This window comes from Aquarana catesbeiana, linkage group LG08 (genome assembly GCF_042186555.1).
Source record: "Aquarana catesbeiana isolate 2022-GZ linkage group LG08, ASM4218655v1, whole genome shotgun sequence".
NCBI classification, from domain to species: domain Eukaryota; kingdom Metazoa; phylum Chordata; class Amphibia; order Anura; family Ranidae; genus Aquarana; species Aquarana catesbeiana.
The window spans coordinates 101,193,974-101,221,330 of record NC_133331.1 but is presented as its reverse complement, the minus strand read 5'-3'; the positions used below and the strand labels follow the sequence as shown (position 1 = coordinate 101,221,330).

At 45.0% G+C, this 27,357-nt stretch overlaps 1 protein-coding gene across 1 annotated transcript in view; it reads left to right on the top strand.

Annotated features, from left to right (window-relative positions):
- Window positions 1–27,357, top strand: part of PLPP4 (phospholipid phosphatase 4) — a 361,311-nt gene that overhangs the window by 208,385 nt on the left and 125,569 nt on the right. Inside the window, exon 5 of the mRNA XM_073596234.1 lies at window positions 24,537–24,661. Within this exon, the coding sequence (XP_073452335.1) occupies window positions 24,537–24,661 (125 nt within the window). The remainder of the gene's footprint in view (window positions 1–24,536; window positions 24,662–27,357) is intronic.

Sequence of the window (27,357 nt, the reverse complement as noted above, 5' to 3'; positions counted from 1 at the left end):
TTATGGAGACAAGAAGACAGAGCAAAACATGTAAAAAAAAGACTAGAACCTCAAATGTTGGCGAATATTCAAAACACTGACTAGTAATATGCAGTCATTTATGCATGCCTAACTAAAAAAAAAAAAGAAAAATTTTTTTTTTTTTTTTTTAGTTACTCTTGACAATAAAAAAAGAAATCACATACAAAACCAGTACAATTCCTCAAAAGCACTCTTGACAATAAAAAATCAATCATATACAAAACCAGTACAATTCCGCAAAGGCACCTTCCATTTGTGTCCTTTCACAGGTCTACTTTTATTCTTGTATTGTGAGAGTGCAAGATTATCAATTGTAATCAAATGGGGGTGATATCAGCAGCTATTTTGTGCTGTACAGGTGGACGCTTGGTGTACGTGCACAGATCACATCCATGGCAACCATGAAAATTTGAAAGGGAAACAGCATCACGAATAGGGAAAGGAAAGGTGATAAATCACCGAAGAGAATGCAGAATAACTATGAAATAGAAGGTGTTAGAAAAATCGACTTTTTGACTTGATTTATAGGATAAAAACATACAAGGTATATTCCCTGTCATAAAGACCACCATTTTTTCTGCATCTAAAATACAGCTTTCAGATGAAAGATGATTTAGTAGCACACATAAGTGCCACATGTTTTAACAACTTGCATAGGTGTATTTATTGTATTTTGGAGTAACTTTATCAGATTGCATTAAACTTGGGAGCAGGGCACCCCAAGCAGTATATACATTTATTACTGCGCTCCAGCATCAGAAGCTGAAGGAAATACCAGGTACTTCCAGGCATGGAGGAGCATTTCACTCCCTTTTTTGATACCACTTGTCCAATCATTACTATAGTCCTGCGTAAACTACAACTCTGGTAACTTATACCTTACACAGGGTTTTCCTTAACCCCTGAGCGACGGGTTGGTAAAATAAATGTTAATGCCTGAACACAGTTTTGCAACTTTGACATACGTTAGTAAAACTGTATTCAGGTGAATTATATCTTGTGTTTTTCCAGAATAAATTGGCCTTTCTTTTTGTGTTTTTGTCTATTATCAAAGGAAACCTGGCCCAAAATAAAAAAAATACATTTTATTTTTTTAATTTAACAGTATATTTCTTGCTACTATCATAACCTACCACCAAAGAACAAAGCAAAATAAATTCTCCTACTCCCAATGATTGCAGTGATACCACATATACTGTGTGTATGTGGTTGTTGTTTGTACCTGTAGTATGACCCAGAAACAATAGGACAGTGATGGCAAACCTTGGCACCTCAGATATTTTGGAACTACATTTCCCATGATGCTCCACTACACTGCAGAGTGCATGAGTATCATGGGAAATGTAGTTCCAAAACATCTGGGGCGCCAAGGTTCGCCATCACTGCAATAGGACACTTTTTGCTTTTTTATCCTACCTAAAACACACTGACACAACACTAATTGACATTTGTACTAATTTAAAAAATGCTTATTTTAAAAAATCCTACTCAAATTATACTAACCCTGACTTTGACCCTGGCCTTTTAATCTTACCTTGACCTTTGACCCATAACTTGATCCTAATATTAACCCTGGCACTGATCTAGATCAAACCTTTATCTAGCTATATTTATTCTTTGTTTTTTTATTATTTTTTTTTTTTCTACACACTTTTGTTTGTTTACATTTCTTGATCATACATCACGGGACAGAGTAATGACAGAGTATTCATTACATAGTGGGTTAGATAGGCACCATCGGTGATTGGACACTGGTTAACCCTAATTAAGGAACATTCCTCCCCTATATAACCCCTCCCATACGGGGCGGACCTCAGTTTTTTCACCAGTGTCTAAGGTGGTTGGTCACGTAAAACATGTGCTGTGAAGAAAGCTCCAGTTTGGTCCCTGTAGGGGCTTAAAGGGCTATGCTGACCGGATCCATATCTCGGGCCGATATTTTGACTCCCAAGATGGTATGGTACCCGGGCCTCGAGGTTTTGCCTGTAAGTCTCTCTTTGGAGGACTGGGCTCTGAGAAAATAAGGCTTGGTGTACTATTAAAACAGTGGCACGAAGGTTTCTGGCAGAGTCTTTTACAAGTCCAGGTAAGAGGTTTCTCTGAGTAGGAACCCAAAAAATCCTGAAGGTTGGCACAACGCTACCCGCCTTGATTGAAGGCTGGAAACTGTCTGTGTTATTTATATTACAAATGGATTTTCTTCAATGAGTAGTTGCATGTCTTACCTGATTTCCACCACTAGAGGGAGTAAGGAGCAAATTTACGTGCTTTTCAGATACACACTCAGTGAAGCTGGTGTCCAATCCGCTCACTTCCTCCACTGCAGGTGTGTAGACGCCAGGTGGCTAATTTAAAAGCCCAGAGCGTTCAGAGCTCTGTAAACAGATGGACACAGAGTGTGGGCAGTGAGCATCCTAAAGTAGTCGGATCCAGGAAACCTAAGACACCTACTCGGCATCAGGTTGTGCAGTATTAAGCATATATGTATATTGTGAGACTTTTAGCACAACAGTGATTGCATATGTACTAGTACCTCTGCTTTGTAGCTTGGGACTATGTCTCCTCATAAGAGGGTCTTGGGGGGAGGTAACAAAGGCACAAGAAAGTCACTGCCTGTGTCTAGGGGTCTTAAAGATGCCTGCAAATTACTATCCCCCCTTGCAAGACTGGAGCCAGCCTCACAGGATGAGTCAGTGCCCCTGTCAGGTTTTGCAGCCTCTCCTAATGTTACAGCCCCAGCGTATGTCACAGAGGATTTCCTTAGGGCTACATTGGAGGGTTTTGAGGGAAGAATTATGAATTTTATTTCAGCTTCCTTAAAAGATAGCAGAAAAAGGGGTAGATCCCCTCCCTCTGCTGCACTTTCTCTTTCAGATGATTCTTCTGACAATGAGGGGTAGAGAGAGATATCCCTATCCAGAGATAGGGATCAAGAGCAGTCTGAGGATTCAGAGGAAGAGGAGAGAGCTTCTTCTTCTCAGGCACTCAAGAAGCAGGTCCAGTATTATACTGAACTAGTGTGTTCCACATTTAAAATGCCCTCTGCTGAGGCCACTACATCCTCTGTTTCTTCCCTGGGGGTCAGAAGGATCCCACAGACTGCCTTTTCCTTTCCAATTCATCCTTTAATGGATAAATTGTTGTATTAGGACTGGGGACATCCAGATAAACTGTTTACTCCTTCTAAAAGGGTTTTTATGCTTTATCCTCTGGAGGAAAGCTTCACAAAGAAGTGGGAGGTCCCATCCGTGGATGCGGCTGTCTCTTGTGTGAATAAAAACCTGACCTGTCCCTTGGACAATGCTCAGGTGTTTAAAGATCCAACTGATAAAAAGCTGAAAAAATGTATTAAAAGCCTCCTTCTCCATGGCTGGCACTGTAGTCCAACCTACATTTGCAACTGTGGGCTTGTGTCAATTCCTCAAGGAACAGGTTAAGCAGATGCTTGGCCCCCTTCCTAGTGAGGAAGTGGAGAACTATGCAGACCTTCCACAGGTGCTGTGTTTTATGATTGATGCCATTCTGGATTCTGCCCAGCAAGCATCTCGTTTGTCTCTCCTGTTGGTACACATGCGTAGGTCCCTTTGGCTTAAAAGTTGGACAGCAGAGCTTTCATGCAAAGGATATTTAGCTGGCTTCCCATTCAAAGGGGAATGCCTATTTGGGGATGACCTGGATAATTTTATCCAAAAAATTACAGGTGGTAAATCTACACTCCTACCAGTTAAGAGGAGTAAACGTCCACCATTCAAATGGTCTCTTTCCCCTTCCCCTGGAAGATCAGGCTCTAAGCAGTGGCGACATCCTTCCCAATCTACTTTCAGAGGAAGGGCCCAGGGTCACAACCAAGGGCAGAAAAAGGCTTGGGGACGGAAGACTGCCAAGCAGAATCCCAAAACATCCCTGTGAAGGGGCGCCCCCACTCGGCCAAGTGGGGGGAAGGCTCCTACAGTTTTCAGGAGCCTGGCGGGAAGAGGTTCAAGACAAGTGGGTGGTCTCTTCAGTATCTTTAGGTTACAAAATAGAGTTCCTAGAGCTTCCACCAGCTCGTTTCCTAAGGTCAAGAGTTCCCAAAGATCCAGTAAAGCAAGAACCGCTGCTACTGGCCATAGATCGCTTACTATCCCAGGGAGCGATAGTAGAAATGAACCCAAAAGATCAGGGTTCTACTCGAATCTCTTCACTGTTCCAAAGCCAAATGGAGATGTCAGACCCATCCTAGATCTAAAGGATCTGAATCAGTTTCTACACATTCGATCCTTCCAAATGCAGTCAATTCGTTCAGTGGTCTCCACCCTGCAGGGGGGAGAATTTATGGCATCAATAGATATCAAGGATGCATATCTTCATGTGCCGATTTTTCCCGCTCACCAAAGATATCTAAGGTTCGCAGTAGACCAGCGTCATTTCCAGTTTGTGGCCCTTCCTTTCGGTCTCGCTACAGCTCCTCGAATTTTTACAAAAATTCTAGACCCTCTCTTAGCAAATCTAAGAGCTCAGGGCATAACTGCGGTAGCTTATCAAGACAATTTGCTATTAATAGAGCAATCGGTGGTACACCTGAACCGCGCTGTCTTCAAGACAGTAAGACATTTGGAAAGACTAGGCTGGATAATCAACCTAGAAAAGTTTTCTTTGCAACCTTCAACAAGGTTGGAGTATCTAGGCATGATCATAGACACCGCTCAAGGCAGGGTGTTTCTACCAGAGCCAAAGGTCAAGGCCGTAAGAGCTCTAGTCCGCTTAGTATTAAGCAAAAAGAGTCCATCCATTCGGCTATGTATGAGACTGTTAGGAAAGATGGTTGCCACTTTCGAGGCTGTTCCATTTGCCCAGTTTCACTCAAGGCCCCTGCAGAGAAGCATTCTCGCAGCTTGGAACAAAAAGACTCATGCCTTGGATCTTCCGGTGTGCCTATCCCCAAGGATACGCAAAAGCCTCAATTGGTGGTTACGAACCAAAAATATTTTGAAAGGCAAAGCCTTTCTTCCACTACAATGGAAGATCGTAACCACAGATACCAGTCTGACAGGCTGGGGAGCAGTTCTGGAAGAAACATGCACGCAGGGAAGATGGTCTGCAACCGAGAGACGCTTGCCCATCAATATTCTAGAAATTCGGGCAATTTATTTGGCCCTCATGGACTGGTCTTACAGGCTACAGGGTCATCCTATTCGGATACAATCCGACAATGCCACGGTTGTGGCTTACATCATTCACCAAGGCACCAGAAGTCTGGATGCCCAAAGCGAGGTGAATTGCATTCTTGCATGGGCAGAAAGCCATGTTCCCTGCCTGTCTGCGGTATTCATTCCAGGAGTGGAAAATTGGCAAGCGGATTTCTTAAGCCGCCGGCAATTATGCTCAGGAGAATGGTCCCTACACCCCGACATATTCCAAACCATATGTCAAAGGTGGGGAACACCAGATGTGGATATATTCGCGTCCAGATTCAACAGGAAGCTGGACAAATTTATGTCCAGAACAAGGGATGTACTTGCTTGGGGGTCAGATGCTCTGACAATCCCATGGGATCAGTACAGTCTAATGTATGCCTTCCCTCCGAACCCACTTCTTCCGCGGTTCCTGGGAAGGGTCAAAAGGGAAGCAAAGTCTGTCCTTTTAGTAGCCCCAGCTTGGCCCAGACGACCTTGGTATGCAGAGATCGTCAAGATGGCAGTGGGCAGGCCTTGGGTCCTCCCATTCCGGCCAGATCTGCTCACACAGGGTCCGATTTGCCACCCTGCTTTACGAAGTCTAAATTTGACAGCTTGGCTGCTGAAACCCACATTTTAAAAGACCGTGGGCTTTCGGAGTCAGTCCTTTCCACTCTGGTCAATGCCAGAAAGCCGGCCTCCAGGCTTATTTACTACAAAATCTGGAAGGCATATTTTTCCTGGTGTGAACCCAGGGAATGGCATCCTAGAAGGTATATGATTAGCAGAATCTTGACCTTTCTTCAGTCAGGCCTAGAAATGAGATTGGCTTTGAGCACTATCAAAGTCCAAATTTCGGCTTTGTCTGTATTTTTTCAGAAGCCAATTATTATTATTATTATTATTATTATACAGGATTTATATAGCGCCAACAGTTTACATAGCGCTTTACAACTTGAGGGTAGACAGTACAAATGCAATACACTTTGATACAGTAGGAATCAGAGGGCCCTGCTCCTTAGAGCTTACAATCTAAGAGGGAAGGTCAATTGCTTCACATTCCCTGGTCCGGGCCTTTATTCAGGGGGCACTGCGGTTGAATCCGCCAGTCAAACCTCCAGTATGCCCAAGGGATTTGAATTTGGTGTTGTCGGCTTTACAGGGACAACCCTTTGAGCCACTGCACCTGGCTCCTTTAGCGCTTTTGACTAAAAAATTAGTCTTCTTGATAGCCATATCCTCTGCTAGGAGAGTATCAGAATTGGCAGCTTTTTCTTGTAAAGAGCCATATTTAATTATTCACAAGGACAGGATTGTTATGTGTCCTAATCGTTCCTTCTTACCTAAGGTGGTTTCAGGATTCCATTTGAATCATGATGTAATCCTACCATCCTTTTTTCCAGATCCGCAGTCCGCGGAGGAAGAATCTTTGCCACTCTTGATGTGGTTAGAGCAGTCAGTGTCTATCTGCAGGCAACCGCTCAGATACGGAAAACTGATTGTTTGTTTGTTCTGAGAGATGGCCATAAGAAAGGCCAAGCAGCGTCGAAATCCACTCTTTCTAGATGGATTAGACAGGTTATTTTTCAGGCTTATGATATAAAGAGGAAGACTCCTCCTTTTCATGTGAAAGCGCACTCAACTTGGGCTGTTAGTGCTTCTTGGGCAGTGCATCACCAGGCCTCCATGGCTCAGATCTGTAAGGCTGCGACTTGGTCTTCAGTCCATACATTCACCAGATTCTATCAGGTGGATGTAAGAGGGCAAGAGGATACCGCCTTCGGGCGCAGTGTACTGCAGGCTGCAGTTTAGTTCCTCTGGTCCGTTTGCTGTCTATATTTTCTGATCTGTCTCCCTCCCCTCAAATGAGCATTGCTTTGGGAAATCCCACTATGTAATGAATACTCAGTGTTCCGTGATGTATGATCAAGAAAATAGGATTTTTAAATACAGCTTACTTGTAAAATCCTTTTCTTGAGAGTACATCACGGGACACAGAGCTCCCACCCTTCTTTGGGTTTTACGTGGTTACCTATTGCTTTGCTACAAAACTGAGGTCCTCCCCGTATGGGAGAGGTTATATAGGGGAGGAATTCTCCTTAATTGGGGTTAACCAGTGTTCAATCACTGATGGTGCCTATCTAACCCACTATGTAATGAATACTCTGTGTCCCGTGATGTACTCTCAAGAAAAGGATTTTACAGGTAAGCTGTATTTAAAAATCCTATTTTTTTTCTCCATCAAGGAGAGAAAGATACAATGTACCTGTCTGTCCATACAGAAGAGAAAGAAAACACATGGGCAGGCTCTACAGCAGGGGTAGGCAACCTTTTGAGGACAGTGTGTAAAAAAATGTTTTCAAAGAAATTAAGCGTGACGATTCTATAACAAAAAAATGTTAACTTCACACTCTCAATCACGAAAATAATTTTTTATAAAGTAAATGCTGTAAACTACTTGAGTAATAGTGACTAATTAACATCCTGCACTCTCATGCCTTAGATCAGCCCGAATTCCTGTACCTCCAGTCCTCTGATCAGCCTCAATTCCTGCACCTTCACACCTCAGATCACTGCCCCCCTGCAAATATTTCCCCCCACTGTACCCCACTGCTCATCTGTCCCCTTACTGTCCTACCCTGCACATCTGCCCCACCTCTGTACCCCCTGCTCATCTGTCCCACTGCAGTACCACCCTGCTCTTCTTTCCCAACAATGTACCCCTTTCACTTCTGCCCCACCACTGTATCTCCCTGCATATCTGCTCCACCGCTGTACCCCTGTTCTCTTCTGTCTCACCGCTGAACCACCTCCTCACCTGTCCTAACACTGAACCCATCTGCTCATCTGCCCTACCACTGTAACCCCCTTTCTTATCTGCCCCACCACTGCTCCCCCTGCTCATCTGTCCCAACAATGTACCTCCTTTCTCCTCTTCCCCGCCACAGTACACCCTGCACATCTGCCCCACCTATATACCCCCCTGCTCTTCTGCCCCACCTCTGTACCCCCCTCCTCTTCTGCCCCACCTCTGTACCCCCCTGATCTTCTGCCCCACCTCTGTAACCCCCCCTGCTCATCTCTCCCACTAATGCACCTCCCTTTCACATCTGCCTCAACACTGAACCCCCCCTGCTTATCTTTTCCACCACTGGAACCCCTTTCTCATCTGGCACAACACTGAACCCCCCACCCCTGCTCATCTGTCCCACCACTGTAACCCCCAGCTAATCTGCCCTATCACTTACTTTGCTGTGCTCTTCTGTCTCACCACTGAATCCCCTTCTCATCTCTCCCACCACTGTAACTCCTACACTTCTACCAAACCACTATACCCCTGAACATCTGCCCCACTTCTGTACCCCATTCTTCTGTCCCACCGCTGAACCCACTTCTCATCACTCTTACCACTGTAACCCCCTTTCTCATCTGCCCCACCATTGTCCCTCCTGCATATCTGTGTCACCTCTGTACCCCCTGCTCTTCTGCTCCACCTCTGTACCTCTCTGCTCTTCTGCCCCACCACTGTAGCCCCCTGCTCATCTGTCCCACCAATGTACCTCCTTTCTCCTCTGCCCTGCCACTGTACCCCCCTGCACAACTGCCCCACCTCTTTACCCCCTGCTCTTCTGTCCCACCAGTGTAACCCCCTTCTCATTTGGCACAACACTGAACCCCCCGTGCTCATCTGCCCGATCACTGTAACCCACTTGCTCTTCTGTCCCACCGCTGAACCCCCTTCTCATCTGTTTCACCACTGTACCTCCCTGCACATCTGCCCCACCATCACACCCTCCTGCTCATCTGCCCCACCGCTTTACCTTCCTACTCATCTGCTCCACTGCTGTACCCTCTTCTCATTTATGATAAGCACGATATGCAGAGTGGTGCAAGGAAGCAGAGATGAGACACATCTATCTGTCCTGGCACACTCATCCCCACTGATCCACCTTTTGCATCCATCCCACGTGCTTGTATGTGATGTATGTGATGTATGGGATGTATGTGATGTCACATACAAGCATCTGGAATGGATGCGCAATGATGAGCTCAGGTCAGGGGCATTTTCTGAAAGCAGTGGGCCTGTATGCAAGATCGAGCCCCCGCAGCTGAGAAAAAGTGCGGTGCCGAGCACCGCAGCAAAATTGGGTGTAATTTTCATTGAATACTGGCTGTGGCTTAAAGGGACACAGAGTGCAGGGGTTCAGTAGTAAGTGATGCAAAGTTCAGTGCATGTGCGGCGTGGGGAATTGTGAGATTGGAATGCATTAGCGTCTCACTGACACTTCCCTGCGCTGCTCTGCTGTTGGAGAGGGAGTCAGGTGTCGGCAAAAAAGGCTATGCATGCCGCTTCCGGCACTAAGCCAGGGGTTACATACCCCTGCTATACAGTGACTGATCACTGAGATAGCCAATCAGATGCTATCACAGCAATCAGGTGACCAGGAACTGGGAGTCCTGGGTCCTGATCGTTGTTATTAGACTCTGGGTTCTGGGTGAGAGCCCTGCCTCGTGGAGCTGAGCAATAGCCTTTGTTCTGTGTGTTTTAGATGACAGTAGAGAAAAGATGACTGCAGATAAACAGATACAACTTATGTCGGAGGATTTGTTTCATCTCTATGTATCACTTGAGGCTAGTCACTTCAGTGGGTATATAAGGAGGTTTACAACCACTTTTACTCCAGGAGGCAGAATGGAGCAGCAAGGGAATAAAAGGAAGTTAAATAATAGATATAAATATATCTAAACAACTTAAGACCCATCTTATTGCTCCCATTCACCTCTAAACTTCTAGAACGCTTAGTCTAACACCGTCTTAGCTCCTACCTCAGTGATAATAACCTTCTTGACCCATTACAGTCTGGCTTTCGCTCGCAGCACTCCATGGAAACTGCCTTACTAAAACTCACTAACGATTTACTAACTGCTAAAACCAACAGCCAATACTCCATACTCCTACTACTTGACCTCTCTGCAGCCTTTGATACTGTTGACTACCCGCTCCTTCTCAATAAACTACATTCACTTGGCCTCCGAGATTCTGCTCTATCCTGGTTCTCTGCCTATCTATCACATCCGTCTTCAGTGTCACCAACAGCTCTCCTCTCCATCGCCCCTTTCTGTGGGGGTCCCCCAAGGCTCTGTTCTTGGACCCCTTCTCTTCTCTATCTACACCTCCTCCCTTGGTCACTTGTTAACTGCCCACGGCTTCCAATACCACAATACGCCTATGACACCCAAATCTATCTGTCTACCTCACCTCACTCCTTCATTCTCCTCTCACATTACTAACTTACTAACTGACATTTCAGCATGGATGTTGCACCACTTCCTCAAACTAAATCTCTTTAAAACTGAGCTATTAATATTCCCCCCTGCCCGTGCTCCCCTCCATGACTTTTCCATCAAAATCAACAATGCAACCATCAGTCCCTCCCCTCACGCCAGGGTACTAGGTGTAATCCTAGACTCTGACTTGTCATTTCAGCCCCAAATCCAATAGTTGTCAAAAGTTTGTAGAATTCACCTCTGTAACATCTCTAAAATACGGCCCTTTTTAACAAATGAAACCACTAAGCTCCTCATTGACTCCTTGTTATCTCTCTCCTTGACTATTGCAACTCCCTTCTCATTGACCTGCCTCTCCATAGGCTATCCCCTCTTCAGTCTATCATGAATTCTGCTGCCAGACTTATCCAGCTTACCAACCGCTCAGTGTCTGCCAACCCTCTCCTTCAATCCCTGCACTGGCTCCCAATCGGCAAATTAAATTCAAAATACTAACCACAACATACAAAGCCATTCACAACTCTGCCCCGAGCTACATCACCAATCTTGTCTCCAAATATCACCCAAATCATCCCCTCCGCTCTTCTCAAGACCTCCTACTCTCAAGCTCTCTCGTCTCCTACTCCCATGCTCATCTCCAGGATTTCTCCAGAGCCTCTCCCATACTCTGGAACTCCCTACCTTCACTGGTCAGGCTATTGCCTACTCTTGCTACCTTCAGGCGATCCCTGAAAACTCATTTCTTCAGGGAAGCCTATCATGTCTCCAACTAACCTTCTACCACTTCTATCAGCTCATTCCCTGCAGTTACAACCTTTTGTACCACCTGCCCCACCCTATTAGATTGTAAGCTCTTCTGAGCAGGGCCCTCTTAATCCTCTTGCATTTTATTGTATTGTAACTGTATTGTCTCCTTTTATATTGTAAAGCGCTGTGTAAACTGTTGGCGCTATATAAATCCTGTATAATAATAATAATATCCATGTGTAGAGGTCTGCAATAACCTTAATCTCCTGCTCTTCCCTTCATAGAAAAAAGAACAGATTCAGTTGAAGAAGAAATGTGGCACTCCTTCCCTTCTACCATCTTGATTCAAACTTTTGTGTTTTCTTTTGTGCCTGCTGTATCAAGATAGTTACGTACCCACACTCTGAAAGGAAAAAACTTTGTGGTGCTCCATATTTTTTTAGGTCTGACAGAGAAATAATGATGGTCCATCTGTTCGCTTTGCTGGATAATTTTAAAATGAGTCTACCTTGCAAGAGTGCACTCATGGTCCCATACTTTTTGGTTTGTTGGATGTTTAGGACTAAAAAAAATGTGTATACATTGGGTTATGCAGACCTGTTGTATACATAAGGTTATGCAGCCCCTTTGTAAAAAAAAAAACACAAGTGCAACTGGCTGTATGGAGATGGGTTGCCAACCAATAGTAAGCACACTGCATGACAACTGTACAGGATGGTCGCTGCAGACCTGGGTGAGGTTTGTAGAGGTTTGGATCCTTAATTCTTCAATCAGCAGGTATTGGTTGGGCTTGATGACTTAACCTTGGCAGCTCTACAATAAAGCTGAGGGCCCCTCAAGGGTCGATGGGCTTCCAGTTTGAAAGGTCCAAATTAAATAGACAAAAAGAGCACCAAATGCTTGTCTCAAGAGTCCATAATGATTTGGTGCTTCTAACGAGCAGATGACAGAAAGATAAAAGGCATCCAATGTGTTTCAGGCCAAACAATCCCCCTTCATCAGGGCTTACAAAAAAGTCACAAAGCTTACTTTTTCATAATTTTTTAATCAGTTTTATTTATCGTCATTCCCAGCTGTTCCAAATTCAGTAGGAAGGTCACAAACTTTGTCTTGCTTTCTGATTGCCTCGGTTCCACATATTTTGTCCAGTATTGTAGCTTTTTTTTTTTATAATAATTTAGATAAGAGATGATACATTAAAGTGGACCTTTGCTCAGGGCAATTTACAGCACACACTAATTTTGGTAGCATAATTATTAATTTGAAATGTATGTTCCTTGCTAAAGAACATAATTTTTTACCAAATTGTTATGGGTAAAGTTCCACTTTAAGCTTTTCATTTTTAAAGTGTCATTTCAGGAAACTTAGATGATTACAAGTCCATTGCTTTTCAATTACACAGAGTTGCATCTTGGGGTGAGCAGTTCTTGTTGTAGCACAGTTGGGTTTTAGTGATGTCTTGTTGTTTAGCTATTGCCCCCTCTTAGGAGGGAGAGAGAGAGTAGCGGTACCACTCTGAGTGCAGTATATCAGTTAAAATTCAATGTTTAATAAAAGTAAGATCAACTCACATTTTGGTGAGATATAATGTGCATGGCATAAGTAACTTGGGCTCCTGTAGTCTAGCTGGGCAGCGGTGACGGTCAGCAATTCCCACTGGCTCTGGTGGTTCCCGAGGCTCCGAGATTGGAGACGCTCACACAACAAGCGGAGCATGCTCCGAACGCGAGCTCGACCACACCTCCCATTCATTACCGCTGACGTGCTTGTTGTGTGACCGTCTTCAGCCTTGGAGCCTCTGGAACCACCGGAGCCACGGGAACTGCTAACCACCACCGCTGCGCAGCTGGACTTTGGTCAAAATAAGCATGTGACTCACATATTACCGCAAAGGCATGTGGCTGGTTGCGCCAACCACCTGTCCCACACTTATTGTATTTGGTTGAGCATCCGCTGTCTACATAGATCATTTTTTTATATGGGAGGGATGATTTCACCTCCCGTACCCAAGTCCCGAACAAAGGAGGGGTTGCCTACATACAGTTACATGCAATCACTTTGCGGGCTGTAAATAATGTTTCTTCCAAAAATATATTTAGAAATGTGCCCATGTTAGGCTCCAGAAAGAAACCTAGCAGACATGGCTTGGGGTCTAGAGACAGAGGAGAGACCATGTGGTCATGCTGGAAACCAATTATCTGGATCTAATAGGTCTGTACTTTGGGACAGGACCACAAAAGATGAAATAACATACCTTCATGTTGCAAACAAAGAGGACAGGAGGGGCTATTAGGAAGGTTAGTATAGTAAAACACAAACTGGAGTCGGGTAAGCCCTGTGCAGGATATATATTTGGGTGAGACAGTCGGAGGCCTTGGGTGAAACTAGTTTGTCATTCTCTAAAACTTCTTGCCATTCTGCTTCCTTCACAGCACCTAAGTCTTGAGTCCAAACGCTTTTAATACTTAATTTTGCTCACAAAAGCACAGCACAGTCAACATGTTTCAGCGGCTCAAAGATCTTTCCTTTCTTCAGGGCCTGAATGTAATGGAGAGATTGGAGGAGTCTAAAGTGGCATAATCAGGGTTTAATATGTAGGGATTTATTGCATTATCATGTGGTATCATGCTGCCAGTGTTGTTTTAACTGATCTATTTCTGCAGGGCATTACATTTTGATAAAACCCACTGAAACCCACAAGGTGTGTCAGTGAGTCTTGGTCAGTTTTGTGGTGGTTATTGCTATAGCAGGACAGAAGAACCCAATTAACTCAATGACTCCTTTGGGGCGAGCCTTGATTAGTGGAGTTGGATCCGGGGAGTAGGTCCCGGGAGGAGGAAGTTTCTTGTCGGACAATCAGTCAGAGCTCTGCCAACGTTAGACAAGGTTCTCCAGCTTCTTTCATTTGGCCCAACCATGCTGGTAATGAACAAAATCCTATCCATGCTAAACAAGAGCAGCCAACACACACACAAAATTTTGACATATATCAGGAGGGATCGGAGGGTACAGAGAAAGCTTTCAGACAATGAAGAGTGGTGCCAATCTGTTCATAAACTCTACAGTTCAGGGAGGTTTGTATATCCATCTCTAAGATTACTGTCAGAGGATTCAGTTTTGCTTTTATACGGAAGCCTGGGAATCGAACCTGTTATTCAAAAGTACAAATCTTTTATTATTATTATGACACTTTGTTTCTATAGCAATTTTCAGAATGTTTTCAGTACATAAATACGCTGTTATTTCTTGCAGGAATCAATCACACTAGCTGACATTAAAACATTAAAAAAATAAAAAATAGACTTTCATGACTAAAGAATAATGTCTACAAAATACAACACACAATATATATATATATAAATAAATATATATATATATATATACACACACAGTAAATAAATATATATATATATATATATATATATATATATATATGTAAATATAATATTATGTGACAGTGTGGTTCCCTGTCATGGTGTATGTCACCCAGGATTCTCAACCAGGCAGCTTGAGGGGCTCCAAGATTCTTATTTAATTTGGAGGAAACTGTTATTCGGTTTCCTTGGTGGTTGGTAAAATTTGGTTAGGGACCTGAAGCCTGGAGATTTTGTAGTGATCTGGATTGAATGAAATCTTCAACCCTGGGACCAGAGTTTGGGAATAACCAGCACACTGATTGTGCATGTGTGTGGTGCTTTTTGTAGGCGCATGACTATGGTTTTGGGCTCCCCCGCCCTGAGGAGTCCATGTGGGTGCAAGGGAACAGTCACAAGTGTGTGCATGTCTGCACGGTGCAGTCTGTGATAGAACAGACAGAGGGCCCAAGCCTAAGGGCCTGAGCAGAAGGGAAGCTATGGGGAAAAGAGCTGACAGAGGTACATCATTTGCACAGGAATACTGGGATGCTGTGTTACAAGGTCAGGAGGACAGAGGCACAGAGTCTGAGCAGCGGTGCTGCTAAAGAGAGCCAGGAGGCTGAATCTGACTTTACTGTGTTGATGGTGGAAACACCTGCGTGGTCAACTGTTTGTTTTGCTGGACATTTCTTTTTTTCTCTTTTTTCTTTTTGTAATTCCTTTATTTAACCAAAAGTTGCATTATTCAAACCAAGGCAGGGGTAATGCAAGGCATGATGACATAAGTATGCTAGTAACATAAACATCATCAGAACTACAAAGGCAACTCAACAAATCTGAGCATACATAATATGAAAAGTTCCAAGTCGGGCAGATATAAATGTAACTGAGAGGGCGCCGCGGCAGATATCTGCAAAGTTCCCAGCCTATATAGAAATGCCCTAACTAATTAATACAACCCTGTGGGATATAATTGAGGAATACCAGGGTCAGGAGAGATCCCTCAGTGGCCAGTATAACCTAATAAGGGAGCAAGGTCTACTAGACATGATCAGGTACATAATAACAGCAAAGAAATTGCGAAGGAGAAGTTTCCAAGCTAAATGTGCAAAAACAGAAAGGGAGAACAACAGAAGAGGGGAGGGGAATGGGAAGGAATGGAAGGAGAAAAGGGAATTGAAGCACACACACAGAAGAAAGAGACAAGTGCATAAGCCCAAAGCAGGAGAAAGAAAATGAAAGGAACGAGAAAAAACCCAGAGAGAGACATTAAGAACCAGAAAAGCAAGTTCTCTCACCCAAAGCCTCGTAACAGTCCCCGGAAAAATCAGCCATGTTGTGAGACCTCCTTTAAATAGGCATCCATGAAAACAATAGAGGGTAGTAGCTTTAAGATCTGCCATTTCCCTGAGTTCACCTCCAGGGCGGGGGCACAGACCTCCAACACAAAGGAATGCATGCCTTGGCTACATTTAGAAGCTGAATGGTAAGAGAGGCCTTGTATTTTTTATTGGGTCACATGATGAGGTGCAGCAAGCATGCCGCAGGGTTGTCTGATAGGTCGACATTCGTCAGGTGTTTAATAATACTTTACTTTTTACTTTAATAGTACTAATAGTATTTCTTTCTTTTTTAATAAAAGTGGGCCAACAAGTCCTTAAACAGCATAACTGACATGGACTCTACTCACTCGTGAGTGCTACAATGTCTACCGGGTCTAGGGTTCCGCTGAGCCTACCTCTGGACGATAGATGCACCAAGACTTAAGTACGTTTTCAATGCTTTATTGAACCAAATAACGAAGGAAGTAGCAGGAAAGAGGCAGGAGGGAAGCTACAGGGAAGCTCAAATACCTTTCTTTAGGATTCTTGAGAACGTCCTTTCAAGTTGAATATTGTAATCGGATGCAATCCCCTTGTGGGACACAATCTTTGCTCGTCTGGATAGGCCTCTCTCACTAGCCTAGCAACCAGTACGTAGCACGAACAAAAGTCTCTGCCACAGACTTGCTTGAAATGAATCCGTACAATCCTCTGCCACAGGATGTATTAAACTTTGCGGTGAATGTCAGACACAGTACTTGGACTTCTAAGCCAACCCGGCAGTACTATGCTGTAAAACTACTGTAGGATATGTCCTCCAACCGAGTCACCAGGCCCCTCTCCAGACCGGCACTCTGCGTGATCCCTCCATGACGGGTCCTCCCCTGGGATCCTCCCGGCTGTCCAGCCTCTTCACTCTGGACAGACAGCTCAGGACCATTCCTCGGCTGCTGTGGTAGGCCCCAGACATGCCCCTGGCCCACCCACGCGCCGCAGCAAACATGGCGTCTGTCCCATAAATACCCTCTCCCAGAATGCAACTCGGAGGACCACCTCCACCGAGTTGTCTCCTGGACAGAGGAGCACCCATACGCTTCGACACGTTGCCTTTCCAACACTAGCCAGTGGTAACAGCGATACCCACCGGCTCAGTGTGGAAACAAACGCAACGTCAGCCAAGCTGAAACAGAGGCAAATCTAACTCCCCTAACGAGCAATTTACTAAATTTACCTATCAGTTGGTAGATCATAAATCTACCAGCGCTACATACTCCCCCCCACTACAAAAGACGTTGTCCGCAACGTGTGTCCAAAAATAATAATAGTAACTCCCAAGCCTGGGAGTAGGTATTTGAGCTTAAAAACTTGGATTAGATAGAGAAGAAGGAAAGACAGTGGAAAGACATTATGAGATTAACATCTATAAAACAATATGTTCACGTCCGTAAACAAAACCATCCTATGACTGTACACAACCTCACTATCTATCTAGCTGAAAAGCCTCACAGCTTGATAGGAGATCAAATGGTTCCTGAAAAGGAAAACATGTTAAACACACACATATATACTGTACATTTAAAAATGAGACTCTCTTCCCATAATCTATTATCAAAAATAATCTTTATCAGCCCATCGCTGTACAAATTTTTTTTTTTTACATGAAAGAAATCCTGCTAGCAAAAAAGAAGTCCTTGGATTCAAAACACTGAGATGAATATCCAGACCTTGACCATGAAGATCTCTTTATATTGACACTAACTAACTAACTAACTAACTTCAAAGTTCTGTTGTCCATAGTTACCAATAGAACCGTGAATCTGGCAAGGTCAGTGTCTTTCCCAGTTTATCCACTGTGGTAATGAAATATACAACGTCATCTTTTCCGGGCCTGCAGATGACCACTTTGTCAGCATAGATGTGCAGATCGAAGTTCCAGTGCATAAAACATCCACTAAAACGTTCATCCATTTTAACAGAACATCCAGTCTTTCGGAAAGGCTTAGGCACAGACAAGTAGTCCCAAACAGCTTCACTGTACCAAAGTTCCCAGTTAACTTCAATCACTTGCATTACATCCTGAGGGACATAGGGAAACTCCAAGCCATACTCTGTAGCTACACGCTTGTTTAACATTCTCTGCAAACGTGCAAGCTTGGGTAAAGATCTGTTCTTTTCCATGCCAGGAGGCACACAGGAATCCAATGATTTGCTCACCATAGACCCAGCCGGTGTCTGTAATAAATCAACAACTTTCGACAAAGTCTCATTTACTGTGCTGTGTGGCTCCACACAGGGTGATGTCTTACCAGAACTCAGGGCTGTCCATTCAGGGAACGTCATAGCAGAGGCGACATCCTCGCCTTGTGACCATAACAGTTCTTGTGACATAGTTCCAAACAAGTCATCATCGCCGGAAAGATCCGGCATGGATTCTATTTCCAAATCTCCCAACTCTTACGCTGGCAGATATTTATTTACAGTCCCAGATACATTCCCCATCAGCTGCTTACCCGTTCCTGTCGTGGACTTTTCTGGATCCGGTTCGGGTAACCTCGGGGGTTGGCCTCGGCCACGGCCGCGGGAAGCCTTTACATATCCCACCTTCCTCTGTGCAGGTACAACAGAGACAGGTGTGGTGGACTCAGAATTCAAAGCAATGTCCACTGATGAGACGGCAACAGCAGTGTCTCTCTCCGGAACATTCTCGGCAACAACAGGCAAAGTGACAGCTTGCCGCTCTCTCTTCGTAGTAATAGCAGCTTCTACTGTGGCGATACCTGTTGCCCAATCCATCCGATAAGCACGGGGCGACATGGTAGGTTGCTCCACCACAAACAAATACTCTCCACATTGCGGACATCGGCCAAATGGACGGAGATGTACGGCAGGCCTTCACATTTATGGCAAATCATGCCCAGTCCCTCAATATCTCCTGAGGTATACAGAACAAACCTCCCCTGCGGCTTCAGACGATATCTGTAAGCAGGGTTCCGGTCAGCACAGTATTCAACGCGGTGCCCGCAGGGAACATTCTCGGTCCCATAATTGACTGCATCGCTGAAAAAGACATGGCCACACTCTGATCTTCTCAGCACGATCACGAGGCCTCTCTTCTTCTCTGGTGCCAAACACATACACGCGTCCCACGCGGTATCAAGTAGGGTAGGCTCCTCCCACTTGTTCTTCTGATCACGTAGCTCCCGGGCTCCCACTGGCGCCCGCCGCCTACGCACTCAGAAATAAAGTCCTGCAACTCTTAACCTCTTCTCTTCCTGAAAAAATGACAAAGTCCAGCTTTCACCGTAAACTCCAGGTGAAACACCTCTCTGGGTTGCGAGAATTGATGGTCAACAAATCCCGGACGACGCCTCCCCAGACATGCCCCTGGGCCCACCCACGCACCGCAGCAGCACGGGCCTCCGGAACGGAGGACCACGAGGTAGCACTCTAACGCATACCTGTCGGCCAGGAGGGCCAGCAGGTGGCTGTAAAACGAACCCCAAAAATTGGCATCTGTCCCATAAATACCCTCTCCCAGAATGCAACTCGGAGGACCACCTCCACCGAGTTGTCTCCGGGACAGAGGAGCACCCATACGCTTCGACACGTTGCCTTTCCAACACTAGCCAGTGGTAACAGCGACACCCACCGGCTCAGTGTGGAAACACATGCAACGTCAGCCAAGCTGGAACAGAGGCAAATCTAACTCCCTTAACAAGCAATTTACTAAATTTACCTACATATACACACACACAGTATCTCACAAAAGTGAGTACACCCCTCACAGTTTTGTAAATATTTCATTATATCTTTTCATTTGACAACATTGAAGAAATTACACTTTTCTACAATGTAAAGTAGTGAGTGTACAGCCTGTATAACAGTGTAAATTTGCTGCCCTCTCAAAATAACTCAACACACAGCCATTAATGTCTAAACCGCTGGCAACAAAAGTGTAATCAAATCAAAAACACTGAAATTTGTCCAAACGGGGGTGCAATATTACTAGTCACTGTAATACTAGACACTGCATATTGGTTTAGTACACATCCTGGGTATGAAGAATTTTGAAACATGGGACTGCACAAAGGCCAACGTCACAATCAGGACAATGGAAAGCGTCCCTATTTGTCAAAAGCTATTTTAGACCAGCTAAAAAACAGCGATAGTGAAATAGAATCACTTGCAGAATTGAGAGATAGTGACTTGTGGGGAAATTCGTCATCAGACACTGAAAGTGACGACAGATACAATTCTGCAACTGATCTCAGTGCTGCATGATCCATACCACAGTCAATAGAGCATCAAGTTCGCACATCACTGAACTCAGTCGCAAAATTGTCGCTGTCACTTTCAGTGATGAAGAATTTCCCCACAAATCACTATTGCTCAATTCTGAAAGTGATTCTAATTTACTATCGCTGTTTTCTAGCTGGTCTAAAATCGCTTTTGACGTAGAGGGACGCTTTTTGGATGTCGGGGACGTTTCCAGGGCACTGGATAAACCACTAGGGACAAAACTGAGGTGAAATGATTTGATACAGTATTGTAATCTACAGATTACAATGTTTTGTGTGTGTTATATTTTTTGTACTTTTTTTAATTTGCCGCCAGGCTCCGATGCTCGCAGGGAACGGAGCCCAGAACATTGATGCATCGGGCGGAGGATCTGGCAGGGGATACAGCGGGAGGACATCGCAGGATCCTAGGGATAAGGTAAGTAACTCTACCTGGATACTGTAATGCAATCCCAAGCACGTGGCTTGGGGTTACCGCTATTGGTACTGAAAATTAACCCCGAGACACACTCGGGAATACCGCCAGGGAGGTTAAGCATATTTAGCAGCAAACTAAAGCCTCGTACACACGATTGGATTTTCCGCAGACAAAGCATCAGACTTTTGTCCGAAGGGCATCTGCCAGGAACTTGTCTTGCATACCAACGGCACACAATTGTCTGCCAACGAACACGAACGTAGTGACGTACTACAAGGAATTTCAGCTCTTGAGCACCACCCTTTGGGCACCTTCTGCTAATGTCGTTTTTGGTGAGCATTGATTCTGTGCATGCATGTTTGTACTTTGGACTTTTGTGTGACGGACTTGTGTACACACGATAGGAAAATCTGACAACAGACAGTTGTCCTCCGAAAATTTACTAGCCTGACATCCAACATTTGTTAGTGGAAAGTTGGCCAGCAATTGTCTGATGGCGCGTACTAACGGTCAGATTTTAGGCAAACAGTCTGTCATCACACAATTCCCGGACGAAAATCCGATCGTTTGTACGAGGCTTAACATGTGTTGTGGTATGGTGAGCTGCCAAAAATGCTACATGTACCTTTTCTGGTGCGTTAGCCAGCCTATTCAAATTATTGGGCTGCCTTAACACAATGCACGTTAACACATGGCATAATGTGTGTGAATAGGCTCTAAGGGAGACAAAACAAAAAGTAAAAGGAGTTCTCTTTAAAGTGAAGGAAAGTCTGTTTTTAGACAGTTGTTACCTGATCCCCAATGGAAGTTTTCCATTACTTTGTGGTTTCTTTTCAATCACTTTCTGTCCCAGTGATAACAGTCACTAGAAAAAAGTGTGAATCTATAAAATGGGGACACACAGCAATTAAAACCTGAGTGAGGTCCTAACCCTTCCATAAATTATTTTAAAAAAAACATTTCTGTATTGTTTTACTGCTATGCTGTAAAGTTCTGTAAAGATCTGCTGCTATTTCGATGTACTCAAGACACACAGCCAACTGATGAGTCACATAGGGGGTTATTTACGAAAGGCAAATCCACTTTGCACTACAAGTGTAAACTACAAGTGCAAAGTGCACTTGAAATTGCAATGAAAGTGCACTCGCTGTAAATCTGAGGGGTAGATCTGAAATGAGGGGAAGCTCTGCTGATTTTATCATCCAATCATGTGCAAGCTAAAATGCTGTTTTTTATTTTCCTTGCATGTCCCCCTTGGATCTTCAGCGACTGCACTTCCAAGTGCACTTTCAGTGCAATTTCAAGAGCACTTTGCACTTGTAGTTTGCACTTGTAGTGCAAAGTGGATGTGCCTTTCGTAAATAACCCCCACAATCCTTCATCTATCTGTTCATACAGGGGTTGATTTACTAAAGGCAAATACACTGTGCACTCTTGCTAAATGCAGCTGGTCCAGAGCTTAGCAAATGAGGTGAAGCTCTGCTGACTTCCATTATCCAATAATGTGCAAGGAAAATGCAGTTTTCTTTTTTATTTCCCTTACATGTGATTGAATATTCTTTGTAAAGTGAAGCTTTACCTCATTTACTAAGCTCTGGAGCAACTGCACTTGCAAAAGTGCACAGTCTATTTGCTTTTAGTAAATCAACCCCACAGTGTCCTATGCCTTTGCTGTTAGAAAGGGGCAGCTAACATACTGAAGGTAGTACTGGGCTTTTTCTTTAAAAAAAAAGCCCAGTATGCTTAAAAATGTTTTGAAAGCAACCTGCAATGCAATGGCTTACTTTTGCTAACTGTCAGTTCATCAAATTATGTCTTGCATGCAAAAACTGCATTTCACATTTAAAATGTATTCCCACATAAACATAAAATAAAATAATATCTCATGACTATTGCTGAAACTCGCTTGAAAAAAAAAGTATTGGATTGTGAGAAATGGAAAAAGCAATTTAATTTTGGCCAGTGGCTACTTAGCCTGAAACCCTGTGAGTTGGCTCATGGCCTGCAAATTAAAAACTCAGTAGGGCTACTAATTATCGCACCTATTTTATAGCTGGCACATACTACCAATTGACAACCAACATATTATGGCTTGACTTTGCAGCAGTGTTTTTAGTTGTGTGCCCCTGTAACCTGCTCTATTTCCTTTAAATTCCAGCACAGAATTTTTACGTCTTCTGCTGAAGTGAATCAGGCACTAACCTTCCATTTCTCATATCATTAAAAAATAATTTTCTGGAAGTGGGAGTAGTGTGCTTATCGGTGTGTAATAAATGTATGTATGAAAATCTGCCAACATCTCCTTATAATGTGTTCATTATTCTTCATTGATTTTCCTAGAAACTCATAAAAAAACATTTCCTGGTCTACTTGATTCCTGTCAATTTGTAAGACAAAGAATTATGGCATGGTACTACCGTTTTTTTAGTATTTCGGGTTATAGTTCCCTGTGATTATTTGAAAAGGGCACATTTTTTATAAGAAGGGAATTAAATAGAGCGAAGAATAAAGATGTGATCATAAATGGATTGTATCATGGAACATAACAGATGTGACTGGTATAAAGTAAAAAGAAGACAAGAAGGGCAGAGGTGGTGATCAGACTGGCACATACTTCATAGCACCAAATGACCTGAAATATCTAGCATTGAGAGCTGCCTTAAAGTGTATTTCCATCTTTTCAGCCAAATTGGGATAACACCTACTTTATATTTGGTACATGTTCTCATTCACATAGCATAAAAAAATATTTAAAAATGCTGCTTACATTTGTAGCACCCTGGTGTTTAGGCAGGGTTGCTAGTAAATTTAGTTTGCCAGGCGGTAGTTATCCTGGTTAATTGTTAGAAGATCCACTGATTCCTCTCTGGTTCTCTCTTCTGTCGCTAGGTGGCGTAAGTCTGGTGACATTAGATAGACAAGGGCTTAGCAAGGTCAGGTTATGAATGGATGGAGTGTCTCAGCCAATTGGCGGGGGTTTCTTTAGCCCCTTGGCCTGCTGTTAGAGCCTATTTATTTGGGTGGAGTCAGGTGATTGGGCTTCTAAGCCACCTGGACAGCTGTCTGGATGGACGTGTGCTATGCTGCTGCAGCCCGGAGGCCTGAGGCCTACCCCGGGGACATCTGGCTGCTAGGCTGCTTGGGGGCCTATCCAGAAGCAGGAGAAGCAGTCCAACCGAGAGTAAACGGTTCAGCCGGTCGGGGAAACCAGTTGTGGTCAGGGGTAGAGGGGTAAGCTGTCGCTACTAAGGGACCATCCATCTTGTTGCCGGAGACCACTGTGAGTAAGCAGGAGCCAGTATCAGAGCAGTCTACTAAAGGGTGTCCTGGCCCTAACCCTCTCTCCCACAGTTCTTGTTTAAGAGGCAATAAATGTTTTGCATTCAAAAAGTGTCTGGCAGCCATCACTTCAGCTTGTATTACACCCACCATGCCTTGTAACCCACTCTACAGAGAAGGCTGTCAGCTCTCCCTGACTTTAGGGACACTCACCATTAGGCCTCTGAAAGGCCAGGACCTTGCTACACATTTTACTTGCTTTTTTTTCTGAAAGTTTTACTCTGCTATACAGAGGAAACTGATTGGCTCCTGTTGTGTCTAATCCAACCCAGAAGAGGCGGTCACGTACAGGCAAGCGGTTAATCTCCTCTTTTCCTTTCTTTCATTCATTTATCTTCACCACAAGGCATGGTGGTGCGGCATTTACAGGGTAAAAACAGGCAGTGAGGGGCTGACATATCACCTCTTCCCCATCTGTCAAAAGCCTCTAACAAGCCATCCATCGCAAATCACTTTTCAGAGTGGAGACAAGGGCTGCTGCACGTCTAAGCTCAGCCTTAGTCATAACAACCATCAACCTTCATCTCAACAATCCCGTCCCTGAAGAGAACAGCAACAATTTAAAAATATTACCTTATTTTCAATTTTAGACCACGTCCTGATTTCTTTTACCGCTGTTTTCCGGATGGGGTGTCAAATGAAGAGATGCATTGCACTGGAGACGCCAGCCTTGTGTCAGAGGGCAGGAAAAGCTTCCCAAGTATCCATTCATCCTGTGAGTATATATGGCTTTTACATCTGTCTATGACATGCTGTCCTTTACTATGTACAGTAATGCTCAAAAGTTTGCATACCCTGCCAGAAATCGTGAAATGTTGGCACTGATATTGAAAATATGACTGACGATGCCAAAAACTGTCTTTTATTTAAGGCTAGTCATTATATGAAGTCATTTATTATCATGTAGTTGTTTGGCCCCTTTGTAATTAATAATCATAACAGAAATCACCAAAATGGCCCTTATCAAAGTTTACATACCCTGCAATGATTTGGCCTTGGTACAGATACACAAGGTGACACACACAGGTTAAAATGGCAATAACAGATTAATATCCCACATCTGTGGATTTATTAAATTACAATTAGTGTCTGTGTATAAATAGTCAATGAGTTTGTTAGCTCTCACATGATTGCACTGAGCAGGCAAGATACTGGGGGGGGGGGGGGGGGGTTGTTGTTCAGGAGTTGGGTGATGGTACGGTGGGAGGGGAGGGGTAAGTGGGGGCAAGGTAGTTGAGGGTGGGGTGAAATAGGGATTGTGGGGTGGGAGAGTTGGGATGGAAAAGGCTGGGATCGCTGAGAGGAAGAGGATGGGGATAGGAAGGTTATTGGGAGACATGGGGGCAGAGGTGACAGCTGGTAGAGGGAAGGAGGAGGCACAGGCAGAAGTGACTTAAGACATGGTGCTGGAGACCATTAGAGACCGCAGGCATGGTACAGGAGACCGTCAAGGACTGCAGGCATGGTACAGGAGACAGCCAGGGACTGCAGGCATGGTACAGGAGACATCCAGAGACTGCAGGCATAGTACAGGATATAGTCAGAGACTGCAGGCATGGTACAGGAGACAGTCAGAGACTGCAGGCATGGTACAGGAGACAGCCAAAGACTGCAGGCATGGTACAGGAGACAGTCAGGGACTGCATGCATGGTACAGGATGCAGCCAGGGACTGCAGGCATGGTACAGGAGACAGCCAGAGACTGCAGGCATAGTACAGGATATAGTCAGAGACTGCAGGCATGGTACAGGAGACAGCCAGAGACTGCAGGCATGGTACAGGCGACAGCCAGAGACTGCAGGCATGGTATAGGAGAAAGTCAGAGACTGCAGACATGGTGCAGGAGACTGTCAGAGACTGCAGGCATGGTACAGAAGACCATCAGAGACTGCAGGCATGGTACAGGAGATAGTCAGGGACTGCAGGCATGGTACAGGAGACAGCCAGAGACTGCAGGCATGGTACAGGAGACAGCCAGAGACTGCAGGCATAGTACAGGATATAGTCAGAGACTGCAGGCATGGTACAGAAGACCGTCAGAGACTGCAGGCATGGTACAGGAGACAGTCAGGGACTGCAGGCATGGTACAGGAGACAGTCAGAGACTGCAGGCATGGTACAGGAGACAGTCAAGGACTGCAGGCATGGTACAGGAGACAGTCAGGGACTGCAGGCATGGTACAGAAGACCATCAGAGACTGCAGGCATGGTACAGGAGACAACCAGGGACTGCAGACATGGTACAGGAGACAGCCAGAGACTGCAGGCATGGTACAGGAGACAGTCAGGGACTGCAGGCATGGTACAGAAGACCATCAGAGACTCCAGGCATGGTACAGGAGACAACCAGGGACTGCAAGCATGGTACAGGAGACAGCCAGAGACTGCAGGCATGGTACAGATGACAGCCAGAGACTGCAGGCATGGTATAGGAGAAAGTCAGAGACTGCAGACATGGTGCAAGAGACAGTCAGAGACTGCAGGCATGATACAGAAGACTGTCAGAGACTGCAGGCATGGTACAGGAGACAGCCAGAGACTGCAGGCATGGTACAGGAGACAGCCAGAGACTGCAGGCATAGTACAGGATATAGTCAGAGACTGCAGGCATGGTACAGGAGACAGCCAGAGACTGCAGGCATGGTACAGGCGAAAGCCAGAGACTGCAGGCATGGTACAGGAGACAGTCAGAGACTGCAGACATGGTACAGGAGACAGCCAGAGACTGCAGGCATGGTACAGGAGACAGTCAAAGACTGCAGGCATAGTACAGGAGACAGTCAGAGACTGCAGGCATGGTACAGGAGACAGTCAGAGACTGCAGGCATGGTACAGGAGACAGCCAAAGACTGCAGGCATAGTACAGGAGACAGTCAGAGACTGCAGGCATGGTACAGGAGACAGTCAAAGACTGCAGGCATAGTACAGGAGACAGTCAGAGACTGCAGGCATGGTACAGGAGACAGTCAAAGACTGCAGGCATAGTACAGGAGACAGTCAGAGACTGCAGGCATGGTACAGGAGACAGTCAGAGACTGCAGGCATGGTACAGGAGACAGTCAGAGACTGCAGGCATAGTACAGGAGACAGTCAGAGACTGCAGGCATGGTACAGGAGACAGTAGTCTCTCGCGGGAGAGGAGCTGACCAGACAGCACATGGAGGAGGGAGAGAGCCCCGCTGCTCAGTACAACAGGATACCACCCGTACAGTGTCTTCATACAGAGCCCCCCTGCATCCAGCCAGGGAGAGCCCGGATCCAGTGCTCTGTACCTAGTGATGCCACTGGGAAGAGGAGGCGGGGATGGCACTGTCCGGAGGGGAGGTGGAGGCGGTCTGTTCCAAGGGACATCACTTCTGGTATCGTTTTCCAGTATCGGAGCATTTTTGCGAGTACCGGCGCTGATACCGA